At 38.5% G+C, this 13,078-nt stretch overlaps 1 protein-coding gene across 1 annotated transcript in view; it reads left to right on the forward strand.

The window, feature by feature from the left end:
• Positions 1–11,649, forward strand: part of LOC106956208 (protein tyrosine phosphatase receptor type N2) — a 183,725-nt gene extending 172,076 nt beyond the window's left edge. Inside the window, exons 21-23 of the mRNA XM_015046893.1 lie at positions 3,249–3,313; positions 9,939–10,012; positions 11,417–11,649. Of these exons, the coding sequence (XP_014902379.1) occupies positions 3,249–3,313; positions 9,939–10,012; positions 11,417–11,488 (211 nt within the window). The 3' untranslated portion in view covers positions 11,489–11,649. The remainder of the gene's footprint in view (positions 1–3,248; positions 3,314–9,938; positions 10,013–11,416) is intronic.
• Positions 11,650–13,078: the final 1,429 nt, after the last annotated feature.

The raw sequence follows: 13,078 nt of genomic DNA on the forward strand, positions 1-13,078 counted from the left end.
CATCACACATGGACTGCACTGTGGTGCTTTTCTGCTCCACACGACTCAAAGCAGCTCCAACTTAATCTGTAGGAAGATTCATCATAAAAAAAATAACTTTGCACGAGTCTCCTGCTGTCCATCTGTGGTGTTTTCTCTTGGATAGAAGTGGCTTCTTGCTACCTTTCTAAAGGTTTTCATCTAACCGTGTGCCCTGCTGTCAATGTTGAGGACGTTCTGCACCAATGGTAACATCATCACATGGTGCTTCCCTCTGGTAGAAACTCGATTCTTTCTGGACGCTCTTGGAAACGTGTTGCAACTGGACGTCTCACTCTGAATCTCTTGATGATCTAATGGAGAGTCTGTGCAGCAGTTGTGATAAGTGATGATGCCTCGGAGGCATGAGTGATGTCTATCAGCTGATGCAAAGGAGAAAACAAAAAATGTACAAACACGTTTTGATGTTAAGTGGAGAATTTTGTTTTAGGTTGATTTTGGTTGAGCGATATTTTAATAATCTCAGGTTCTACATAGCTATTATACATTTTGTGGATCAAGTTTTTGGTATTTGAGCATTTATTAAGAGAGTTTGTTAAGTTAATTCTAAAAGTTGTGCTGCGTTTATATTTTCTTTTCAGCCACAGAAGCCTTGTTGCCAAAGCAGTCATGGAGTGTTATGTCTGTGTTTTGGATGATATGAGAAAATAGGAAGAGAATCTGTGACATCTAAATTCTTACTTTAATAAATATCAGAGAATCCTAAAAAAAAACCCAAATGTACCAAGGTTGTTTGAAATGTACTGTGTTGCTCCATGCTTCTCCGTCTCCATCTTGTCTTTCACTTTTTCTTTTCCTTCCTTCCTCCTTGTTTCCTGTCTGTCACTGTGAATGGATTCATTCACTGCAATAATGTTGACTTATTATTTTAAGAAATATTCCATGCTACATCGTTTAGATTTTTAACGGTGCTAAGCATTTGCGTTTATTCTCTTATTTAATAATTATTTTCTCTGGGCTCGTCTAAAACAAGGTGAAACCAGACATTATCTTGGTCAACAATCCCATTTGTAGCTGAAATATCCAGTTAAGTGTTTCTTTTTTTGCACAACTCGTAAAACCTTTTAAAAAATGCGTGTACCCGACCTTGCCGTTGCTCAACCTAACACAACCCCACTGTGCATCATAAACATGCAGAACACAGGGCTGGGTTGGAAGGCAAAGGATGAAATTGGACCCATAATCCGTTGATGAATCTAAGAGCAGACCGACCCTGTGTAACGGCAGAGCAAAGAAAAGACTGAGTGTGGAGACTTTCATTTCCAAATGGGTTTCTCAGAGCCAACATTGCAGTGCCATTTATCGCCCTAATGTATACAGAGAGCAGGGTGAGGCAATCAGGAAGAGAAGTGAGCGAACAGAGGAGTGCAGATGCCGAAATTCAATAACCTCACAGCATCTCTCCTGCTCCATCCTTCTTCTGGTGTCCGTCTCCATCTTGTCTTTTCCTTCTTTCCTCCTTTTTTCCTGTCAGTGTCATTGTGGATAGATTCATAGACGGCCGCAGACATCCTGACGTGTTCATTCACAGAGCTGAGGCTCTGTTCTGTCATGATTGGAGATCAGACGAAGTGATCACCTTGTGATGAAAGCACACACACACACACACACACCGGCTTCCATGTTATCTTTCAATTAATGCAGACTTACTGTTGAAAATGAAATATTCTGATTCTGAGGGCAAAGACATAAAGTTTGTACTTTTATCCATATTAGGACTTTGTATCAACTTCCACTCAATTTTAGAAACTCTAAGTTTTCACCTACCACTGACCCGATGCCCATTCATTCCTGGTATATTTGTAACTCAAACTTTAAGCTTAATTCACACCTCGTTCAACTTTGACTTCAAACCTTAAAAATGGGGATCCGGTTCGTCAGAACCGAGCTTTAGTCTGTCTATGACATATTGCACTTCAGAAGGTTGGTGAATTTATAGGAAAAGGTACTAAATAGTTTGCATAAACAAGTCTATACACACACACACACACACACACACACACACCATACAGATATAACATCCCCTGAAACAAACTTTTAGGATACATTTATCACTTTCCGATGCTTGAAATAAATCCATAGTACAAAATATTCTTTCCAAATACATTACTTTGTCTAATAAATGTTTCCTCTCTGTTTCCAGTCTGTTACTTATGTGGAACAGAGGAAAATGTATTTATGCCTGGTGTTTAAGTGAAATACTCTTCATATTTCAGCTTTCCCCCAAAGACTTTAAGCTCTTTACCACATAAATTTACACATCTGCAGCTATTTATCCACTTGCAGTAAAAATAGTAAAGTCATAAAAAAGAGCTCATTTGTCTGCTTAAGACTGTAGTCGGATGACATCCAACCAGAATAGAGCAACACGAAACAGTGACACTCCTGCAAAACATCCCTTTATGTTGAATAACTGAATCCTATTTAAGGTTTCTGACTTGATATTTTTTATTACAGAGTAACTTTTCACAATGAATTTGAGACGTAATTATTTCTTTGTTGTGCTTTGATGGCATTTTAGCAACTAAAAGTAGATACTAGGAGGTGATGATGGATCAAATGGACCTGCAGGTCTCTAATGCTAACTGCTGACTAGCACTAGCATAAAAACTAACCAATAGGTTTGCATTGTTTTGTGCTGACACTGAATTAGATAATAATAAATAAGTAACTTAATCATCTTTAGGTTTTATAATAATTGTGTAACCCATCAAGCTTTTGCAAACCTGCAATGCATTACATGATACACTGCCTTAGCTAAATAATGCTAAAGCCTTTCCTTCCTATACATTTATTATTCTAGCATGCATCAGTTAAACTTGATTTACTTCTTGATTATGCGGTTAGGTATTAAACCAACTGCGGCGCTTATCAAGCATAAGATTTCCAGATGGTTTTTTATCCTTAAATTTGGGAAAGAAAATAAAACAGGGCGGTGACCTGATGGCACAAGTAACTCACATCATTCTGATGCAGAACACTGTGAATCCCAACCTTTACACTCGTAGTGGTAGTAGTTAGTTTTTATTTAAAATGTTCATTTGATTTTATTTACTGCTGTAAATATAGCTGCTCATTCAATAAAATGTTGTTTTGGTTTTTGATTTAATGTAATCTAAAGGAAGTTTTGATGAATTTCCTGAACCGAAACGATCCGCTGATGTAACTGATGCCTGTTTCTGTCCATCCTTTGCTGCTCCGCCCTCCAGTGACGGTGCAGGAAGAACTGGGACCTACATCCTGATTGACATGGTCCTCAACAGGATGGCTAAAGGTGAGCGCCGCCTCCATGTCCTTCCTTCCTGCTGCCATGGAGAGACGTTACCATGGCAGCATGTCTATCTTCTGCGGACTAAATCAGGCAATTTCATTTCCAGTAATGATATTTAATTACATAATTACAGCAATTAGCAGGCAAACATAATGTCACATTTTATCAAAACACTCAGTTGTGTTGCTTGTTACCTTTGAGCAGCAGAAAACAAGCGGCTTCTGCATTGGTGATTAAATGTATTCATTTGTATGAGAAAGATGCTGATTGATGCCGACTGTTGATGTTTTTCTTTTGAAGATCAGTAAACAAGTTAAAGTGATTTAAACCTAAGAAAATGTCTGTTCTAATCCTGAACAATCCCATCTACTAACTTGGTGGATTTGTTGGTGTTGAGGTTGTGATGTGGTCATGGCGGTAAACAGAGAGTGGAGTAAAAATGACCTTTCACCCTGACCTGCTGCTGTCGCTGACACCTGCAGCTGGATCCTTAACACTGCTACTAATAGTTTTTAATCATCCTTAGAAGTTGTTGAGCTTCGGCCCAAACAGCCTGTTTGCCTTCAGGACACATTTTGCTTTTCCGATCTATATGCAGCAACGTCCCTAAGATTTAAAAGCAGCATTCAGCGCCTGCAGCAGTGAAGAAACCTCCCCAGTCAGCCATGGTTTTCGATTTTCCACGTTTCTTGAGTTTTTTGGTAACAGTCATATCATCCATGCATTTTCTAATGAAGCATGTGGCAAACTCTGTGTATCCCTGCAGGCCAGTGATGCCGTTATTTGTTGTTTCCTTTTATGCTAACAGTGCTTAACGTTGGAGTAATGTCTTAACTCTAGTTGCACAAGTTGCACTAAAACACTTAAACACAGTCTAAGTGTGTCAGTTTTTGGACTAGAGATTACATTATGCAATCCAGATTTACATCAGATTTTAAAGTAGATGCTAACTTTAGCATTGGGAGTATCCAAGCATACAAAAATGATTTTTATCTGGTCTGCCTCTCTGTCAGTTTGTTTTTTCTGTTTATGCTACTTAACAAGACAAGAGTGCTGCAGACGTCTTCATTTATTTATTAAAACTGTTGTCTGATGAAAAGTCTTTGATTCAATCAACACAACAGAGAATCTGAAGAACTGAAATAATATCTTACCAATGAGGTTACATGCTGACAGCTAAAACAAAGTCAGGACTTTGTTTCTGAGCTACAGCTGAGATCAAGATTATTATCCCCTCCGTGAAACTTTAAGTTACTTTCAACATGTTTTTCAATTTCTTAACTGTCCAATGATTTTATTTTTGATGCTTACAAAATTCATTCAGAAAAACTAAAAACTGCCAGGATCAAAATGATTAGCTCTTTAAGATCTGGCCTTTTTGTTTAGCCAGAGCACAAATCGCTGCAGAAACGTTTCTCCTGAAAAAATTACAACTTGCTTGTTGACATAAGATAGCAAAAGGTTCCTTTGTGCAGCGTATTGTCATGGCAAGGATTCAAGTTTTAGAAACGGAACTGAGTCTTCTCAATGCGAGGAACAAATTAAAAAGAATTAGCTTCCACTTGTAAGTTGTTCATCATGTGTAGATCTGAGACATTTAGTCTGCGCTGCAGTGATTTCACAATGCTGCTGCATGATCTTTGTGTTCCTTTGTGTCCCATGGTGGCGCTGCCACTGTGGCAGAACGAGCTCCTGCGTCTTTAATTCCACATCAAAGGGGCAGCAGTCGGTTCCCAGGCTGTCACACTGTGATCACGCTCCTCAGCGCCCGGGCCCCGGGGACCGAGGGGCCGAGCTGGGAGGGACAGGACGGGCCCCGGGGCGGGGGTCGGTTCAGGACACACTTCTGTCTGTCCAGAAAGACAAAACTCAAACAGCGAACAGCAGAAACATATTATCAGTTGTAAAAGCATTTTTGTTACTTATGTTGTTGCTTTCGGTTGTCCACCTGAGCCGTGGCCCGCTGCAGCTCCTCCAGTTACATTCTGTGATTAACAATCTCTTTGTCCTGCCTCAGTTGAACTGGGCAGCCATGAATTGGGTGGTTTGTTGTCACTTTAGATGGATTGAACATTGAGATGTTTTATAACTTACCGCCGCTTTAAGAATTCTCCACAACTTTCTCTTTGATCTGTCTGCTATGTTCTTGGAATAATTTACTGTTTTAATTGTTTTTTTGTGTTTTTAATTGTTTTTTTGTGTTCTTTTTTGTGGTTTTTTTGTGTTTGATGATGTAAAGTACTTGCATCATAAAATAAAATTGATTGATTCTTAATACTGACATTAAATTACAAACAGGTGAACTGTATTTATTAGGATATGTGACTCTACAGCCAATATGTTGCACTAGATTTTATGTAAAGGTGTCAGAGTAAAAGGGGCTAACAAACATGCATTTTACATTTTTTTATATTTTATCTTGAAAATCCTGCCACACTTTCGCTCCTCTTATGTGTGTTGCTGCTTTGTGTTTGTTCAGACAAACTTTCATCTCTTATTATTTTTCAAGTTTTCAAAATGTAGTTTTTATTTTTGCTCGTTTTACTTTTTGAATAAGTCTGATAAATCCACATCGAAGGTCAAGCTTTTGATTTGATTTGATCACATTTCTGACGATGTGAGTGGATCAATCAGAATCCAGGCCTTGTATAAATTTACAACCAGATTGTAGAACGTTTTAAATACAAACATGGTAAAATCTAGTGGAAAACCTGAGATGGCTCATCATTGGCTCTTTATAATGACCCTAAACAGGATGATCTGCGGAGATTGATGGCATGAAATGTGAATTTAAGGATTTACAAACTGACGTATCTGTACCAGATGAGTTGGAGGGCAGTCAGTTTTACTTTAAATAACCAAACTGCTGTTAAGTCTGATCCTAAAGGCAACAAATTCAAACTGAAAAGGGATTAATCATCAGTAACATGGGAAATATGGGTGTGGTCAGTAAGGCAGCGCCCTCTGGTGGATCCAAAAGAGCCTGCATGTTGTAATCTGCCAAAGCAAACTGGATAGAATTTGATTTATTAGTGAATAAATCAACAGCATGATGGAAAGTAGAACAAAGTCTGGAGCATTTTAAACATTGGGATTTGATGCTGCAGTGTAGCTTTACATAATTCATGCTTTTCTTTCAATCATCGCTTTACAGAGAGAAGACAAGTGAAAGTTTTAATGTAATTGTGGTTTAATCAGAACAATGCAGAGCAGCGTCAAGGTCACAGCTGCAACATAAAAACTGTTTCTTTAGGATAATCATGTTTTGGATCAGCACATCCCAAAAAGATAACAAGCACTAACATGATGCATTATTAGCGTAAGCATTGCATCCCATAAAAGCAGTATATATAATTGTATATATATTTATTTTTGTGTGGGTTAAACCTGTGGGTGTTTTTGAAGTCGTTTGTTCTGGATCAGTTTCTGGAATCAGTTACTTAAAGTTATTTTGCCACATTTTAACATCAAGACTTGTATGTTGTGTAAACATCAGAAACAAAATGATAATGATTGGTGTAAATTTGATTGATATTTATGCACATTTCTGAAAATGCTTTCTAAAAAGCTTCTCTGTGTTGGCTCTGATCTTCCTGAACCTTTTTGTTTGCATGCGTTCCCCTCGCCTCCGTTCCCTCATCCGGCTCCCACAGCCCTTTGCTTTCTGCTGATTGCTCCAGCTGCTCAGAGGGAATTGTAAATTTTCTGAGGAGTTTCGGTGAGGTATCAGAGATGAGGAGGTATTGCTCTGGTTCTGAAAGGCTCGCTCCATTCCTCGCCCCTCTCTGTTATCCCCTCACATCCCCCCGCCACCACCGGCCACATTTCTCTTCTTCTTAAGACTCTTACAAAGCCCATGAAGTGGTTGGAGGTTTTCAGCTCTCTTTCAATTCCCTTTGAAATGTTACGTATTTTTTATTTATTTTTTTATTTTAGCTGATTAACAGTTTGCCTGGCTCTCAGCTTCAGCTTTCTTTTGGCTTCTTCAAGCACCCCAGCTTTATTTTATTTCCTAAATTCTACATCACTTCTTATAAAATTACTTTCTCCCTCGTTTCTTGTCCAACTCCTTGACCTCCACCTAAAATCTGGAGTCTTACAGAAGCTCAAAAAAGCCGCTGAGGTTTTAAACTAACCCCCTCCTTGGTTCCTCTTTAAACCCTCAACTCCGTCAAAGAGGAGCTGTACAAAAGGAGAGCTTTTTGTTTTGTTTTTTTTCTTTTATTTCCCTGAGATGCGATCCGTTTTGAGGCTTATCAGAAAGTTTTCCGTTTAAATTATTTCCCTCCAAATGAAAGAGAAAAGCCAAACCTGTGAGCTGTGTGTTTCCACTTTTCTGGCTGGACAGGAGTCCATTGTGTTGAAAAGGAGAAGAAAAAAGACTGCAGCACAAAACCTGTGAAACAGAAAGAGAAAACTCTGAATGAACAGCACTCCCACCATTCATGTTCCTCCTCAGGCAGGCAAGAAAAAGAAGCGTTATTATGTGTCTCAAAAAAAAAGTAATTCTTGTGTTTCTTTGTATCTGGGGTTGGATAGAGGATGCTGAGAAAAAGAGTCAGAAAACAAATTGAATGTTCTTCACTACTCATGTTCTTTGTGAATTTAATTGTTGCTCCCACATCATCTTTTCTGTTCAACTATTTCTCGTGTCATTGAGTCCTCTACCTTTATTGTAACATCTGCTTGAAGAAAAACTTTTGTGAGAATTCCTTTGTCTGGTTTCTTTGCCCCCATGAATATTTTAATCATGTTCCATAAAAAAATAAAGTTTTAAAAAGATACTTTATTAATCCCATGTTAACCAAGTTTTTTCAAAGAGTTTTTGTAAACAGTGAGGATCTCCTGTAGCAGTCAATATTACAGCGGCAGGAAGAAGCTTCTAACAGGAGACACTGTTCTTGTATCCTAGTCTCAAGAAGAGCAAAGTCTAACAGAACCAGATTTCTTTTTTCTGTTTTAATTTACTGGATCATTCTGATGATGATGAGCAGATCACCCTCCACCACAGACTAATAGAAGCTGTGCAGCATCTTTCTGCAAACGCTCCTTCACACAGGGTTTCTGAAGACCAGAGTCTGCTCTGTCGCGTCTCTGGTCCAGTATTATGCCAAGGAGAAGAGAGATATTTTTACTCTTCCGCTTCTTTTCCCCTGACAGACAAAGTGTTTGACATGTTTCTGTTTGTTCTGAAATCTACAATCATCTCCTTTGTTTTGTTCACAGTAAAACTCAAAGGGGTCAAACAGTTTTCTGTGCTCAGCTTTTCTGACTCACTGACTGCAGAGTTTTCCTGCAGATTATCCTAAACTGGAACAGTGAGGTGTAAAAATGGTGAGAGAATAACAGCCTGAGTTAGAGGTACTGCTACTTTAATGGTGGCTACAACCCTCTGATCAGCAAAGATGCAAGATCTGGCACAGAGTTACACAAAGAAAGAAAAACAACAACAAACTATTAACTACTGAATGGATGGTGTCAGTACAAAACATGTATTTACCTTACAGTTACGGCAAACCAACCAATTATAGGACAGAAACGAACAAACCCAGGAAAGCTCTGAGCTTCTCAGCTGTGTAAAAAAAACTAATGTGAACAAGTGAAAGAACAAGCCCATGAGGAGCGCCCCCTAGAGGTCCCTGACCGTAACAATGGTTACTTTAACTTTCTAAACTGCAAACAGAAAAAAAATACAACCACTTGAAATGTGTACTTGAAAAATAAGAGCAACACAAAGTTCAAATAGATGGGAAGAAACTGAACCATTAGAAATGGCAAAAGTAAACTGAATTAATTTAGACAAAATCAATAGAACAATTTTGAATACTAACATCTTAAAGTTAGCATTGAAATTAACAAGAAAAATCTTGGCATTCCTGACAAAACCTAAGTAATAACAAACCAGTGGAGCCTCTATTGTTTTTATCAACCACAGCACCACAACAGTCGACATTTCTTAGCAGAATGACTCATGTTTCTGTTAGAACTCATCACTAAAAGCAGCTATTAGGAAACTTTTCTGTGCTTCAGATTATTCTGGTTCTTTCTCACTTCCCAGAAAACCTAAACTATAAAACTATTTTCCTCAGACTCGACTAACAGTGGATGATTGGCTCCACAGACTCCAAAGACCCAAGTTTTACTTTAGCAACTGGGTTTACAAAGCAATAAAATATAATTTGATTTGAACTATGATACCACCAGATAAATTTCCCTCTGGAAAATTACCCAGCAGGTATCATTTAATTTAGGAATAAGAACTTTGACTGTAAAGCAATGAAGGCTAAAACTTTTTGTACACCCTAAGGACGGGACTATTTCTTGTAACAGGGCTGTGAGCGTTGACACTAAGGAGTGGCAAGGCTCTGTTGTGTCATCATCAGACTATGATGCACCTCAAGGATGGCTGCTGACGCTTCTTTTGTCAGATTTTTTTCCCACCCAAACAAAACATCTCAAGGAGGGTTTGAGCGAAAAGCTTGAATGCGTTTTCTTTTTTGCTTTAAGAAAAAAATCTGTTGTAAACGTCATATTTTTTGACAGATCTTAGCCGGATCGTCTTCCCGGCGCGTTCAGCTCAGTGCAGCATCATTTTTCATGTGTCTGTTTTTGTTTGCGTGTCTGACAGGTGCCAAGGAGATTGATATTGCAGCCACTCTGGAGCACCTGCGGGACCAGAGGCCAGGAATGGTCCAGACCAAGGTAGCACACCTGAGACCAGGACGTCTGCTCTTCTCCAAACTCCCTAATGTCTCGCCTGACTGCTGAGAAAAATATCGTCACACACATGAACTAATAGGTTTAAAGAATCGACACAAAATTCAACAAGTCCTTGAAGTGCACGGGTTTTAGCTTTGGTTTACGTGATGAAGCTCAAAGTGAGAAAAAATAAATCCTCTAACTCAAATAGACACATTTCACAATGAAATGAGCCTGAATGCAAAATAAATGCAGTTTGGTTCGACGTTCTTTTTCATTAATAGGTTTATGCATTGAAGACGTTGGTTGGATGAAGGACAGTGAGTCTTTGGCCAACTTGGAAAAACTGACATAACATCATATTTATGATTTACCATCTTCTTGGTGAACATTAGAGGGAATACTGATGAAAAAGTTCAACAAATTGATCACACTGATGTTTGCAAATTTATTGTGTTTCTAGCCTATTGGCTTGAAAATTACTCAAAGCCTTGGATTTTGACCCATGGTTTAAACTTTCCTACCAGTTTCCAGCCGGTTAGTTTGGACATCACACACACAATGCAAACAAAAATTGAAAATCTTTATAAATTTATCATAATCTCATTTTTCATTCTAAAAATCTTGGCATTTTTATGCAGTTCGGTTGCATAAATTCCTGTTAAATAAATTTAGTTTTTTCTCAAGACAAAAAGGTGAATTTTTTTACACAATCAGTTCCAAACACAGAGATTCAGTCCATTGAAATTAAAACTAGTGACAAAACAAAACTGTCAAGATCTGTTTATTACACCAGCTGCTAAAAAGTCAAGTCAGACTTTTATATTGCTAGTCTCTTCAAACCAGAATCAGCTACCTGAGAAATAAACGCTCAGTAGTTTGTGAAAAGCTTTTTTTTTCTCCAACCTGTGAATGACCCGCCTGCTCTGTGTTGGAAATTTCTCCTAAAATGAACTCATTCCTCACCACATTGTACACGGAGTGACTCCAGGCTGCTGTGAAAACAATTACTGGCTGATATGAGAACATAATTAAAAAGAAAGCCAAGAATGTGTGTAGAACATCTGCTGTATTGATCGTGGCCGTATTAAAGCCTGCGGCCTGAGCGAAGTGTGTCGTCGCCTCTCCACCGTTCGGTCCGGAGCCCGGGCTTCAGCGCTCACAACCTCAGGTCCAGTTATGGCCGAGAAGGCTTTCAGACATTAAACTCCTGAGGCCACAGTCACGACAATGGAGTACTTCCAAAAAAATAAAAATACGGAGCAATACGGTAACTAGGTCAGGAATCAGAAAACGTTGCGTTGTCGAGCCGGGATCGATAATTCCTGCAGGAAGTCCCAGACGTCTTGAGCTCCATGTCGCCTGCAGCGTCGCTATTTTTCACTTCCTCTCCTGTTTCTCCTGCAGGATCAGTTTGAATTTGCGTTGACGACCGTGGCTGAAGAGGTGAACGTGATCCTGAAGGCTCTTCCTCAGTAGAAAGAAGACGCTTCCTGCTGGAGAATCGTTCCTGTTGTTACTTCCCTCCATCTTTGTCCAGTTACTCCCTGTCTTGTTATTTTGGAGTTTTAATTCTCCAGCTGTCCGTTAACCTTGTCGATTTTCCATCTTCATCTCATTAGAGTTTCTGTCTTTATCCATGTCCATGGGATTTTTTTCTGTTTTGTCACATTTTCCCATATTTTCTTGTCTAAACACCATTTTGGTCTCCCAGCCCACTTTCTGTGCTCCTCTCCATTTAAATATTGTCTTTTCGACATTTTGGCCGGAAGGCGCTGAATCCATCCTGTACATAGCTGGACTCTCCTGTTATCCTACAGCTTATTTTCCAAAGTGACTCAGAAAATTAGCACATTTTGATTGGCTGATGTCTCAGATGAAATGTATCAGTTTTGTGTTTGATCATGAGGAACCTCATGGGTATCAGTTGGGTGTAACAAGGTTTGACAACATAATCCAAAAAAAGTTTTGCTTCGTTTATAAAATTAAGATTTTGTTTTTCTGGATTGTGAAATGTACAAATAAAGCATGTGCTGGTTATGGTCAGAATAACTGATTTCTGTCAAATGGTCTTGGACTTTAATTTAGTAAATTGGCTCTTTGCTATTTGCCAAACCTGAATGTTAGACTGAACTGATGACTTTGGGAGTGTGCATCAATAACTGTCATGTTTGGTCTGATTTTCAGTGCCATGCTCATGTTTTCATGCAGTGTCTTAGAGAGTCGCAGTAACTCAGTGTTGCTCAGTGTGGTACTTCGGGTGCAACTGATTTAACCTCCAATTAAAGTTTGTTTCATTTCACTGGGATTATAATTTAGAAAACTAAACACAATTCTAATGTTAGAAACGTCTTAAGATATGATTATTTTGTTGTGGTATTTCTAGTGTGAGCAATATTGTGTTTCTTCAACCTGAACTGATTTCTTGTGTTCAACCAATGTTGTGGCTCGTCAGTGAAGTTACACTCATGTCTGCCTTAACAGAAATATTGTAGGAAGACGGTAAAAAGCCACCTAAGTTTCTAAACCTACGTTTAAATTGCCCTTATTCCAATTGATTATGGGTTATTTGTGCTCAATATGACTGAAAATAACGTAAATGTATTTTTGTTCTTGTGACTATATCAAATATCAAGGTACCGCAGCTGAAGCAGAAATGACTGGTGTACTGGCAGGATAGTGGGTTTTAAATGAGTGAATTTATTATAAAATGGTTTAGTTTTGCTTCTCAACATATCTTATATGTAGCATAAATGGATGATTTGTAAATATGCAGTAGCAGAATCTGTTTTCCCTTAAATGCATCCTAAAATTGTTTGCTGATGCTGTAAATAAAAAAAAGCACAAGAAACCACGTGAGATGGTCAGTGTTTTTATTTTTCATCTTCCATGCACAAAGTAAACATAACTTTGTTATGTCAATTAAACAACATGGACACAAAGTAAACATAACTTTATTTCACTGCCGATCACATAACTGGGACATGAAAAAAAAAATCTAACATCAAATTACTTTCTTCTAAGAATATTTGACTTACATTCACTGCAGGCCTATTAAATTATCATCCT

Source organism: Poecilia latipinna, unplaced genomic scaffold (genome assembly GCF_001443285.1).
Source record: "Poecilia latipinna isolate Pla-1442-1.1 unplaced genomic scaffold, P_latipinna-1.0 Scaffold797, whole genome shotgun sequence".
In the NCBI taxonomy this organism is placed as follows: domain Eukaryota; kingdom Metazoa; phylum Chordata; class Actinopteri; order Cyprinodontiformes; family Poeciliidae; genus Poecilia; species Poecilia latipinna.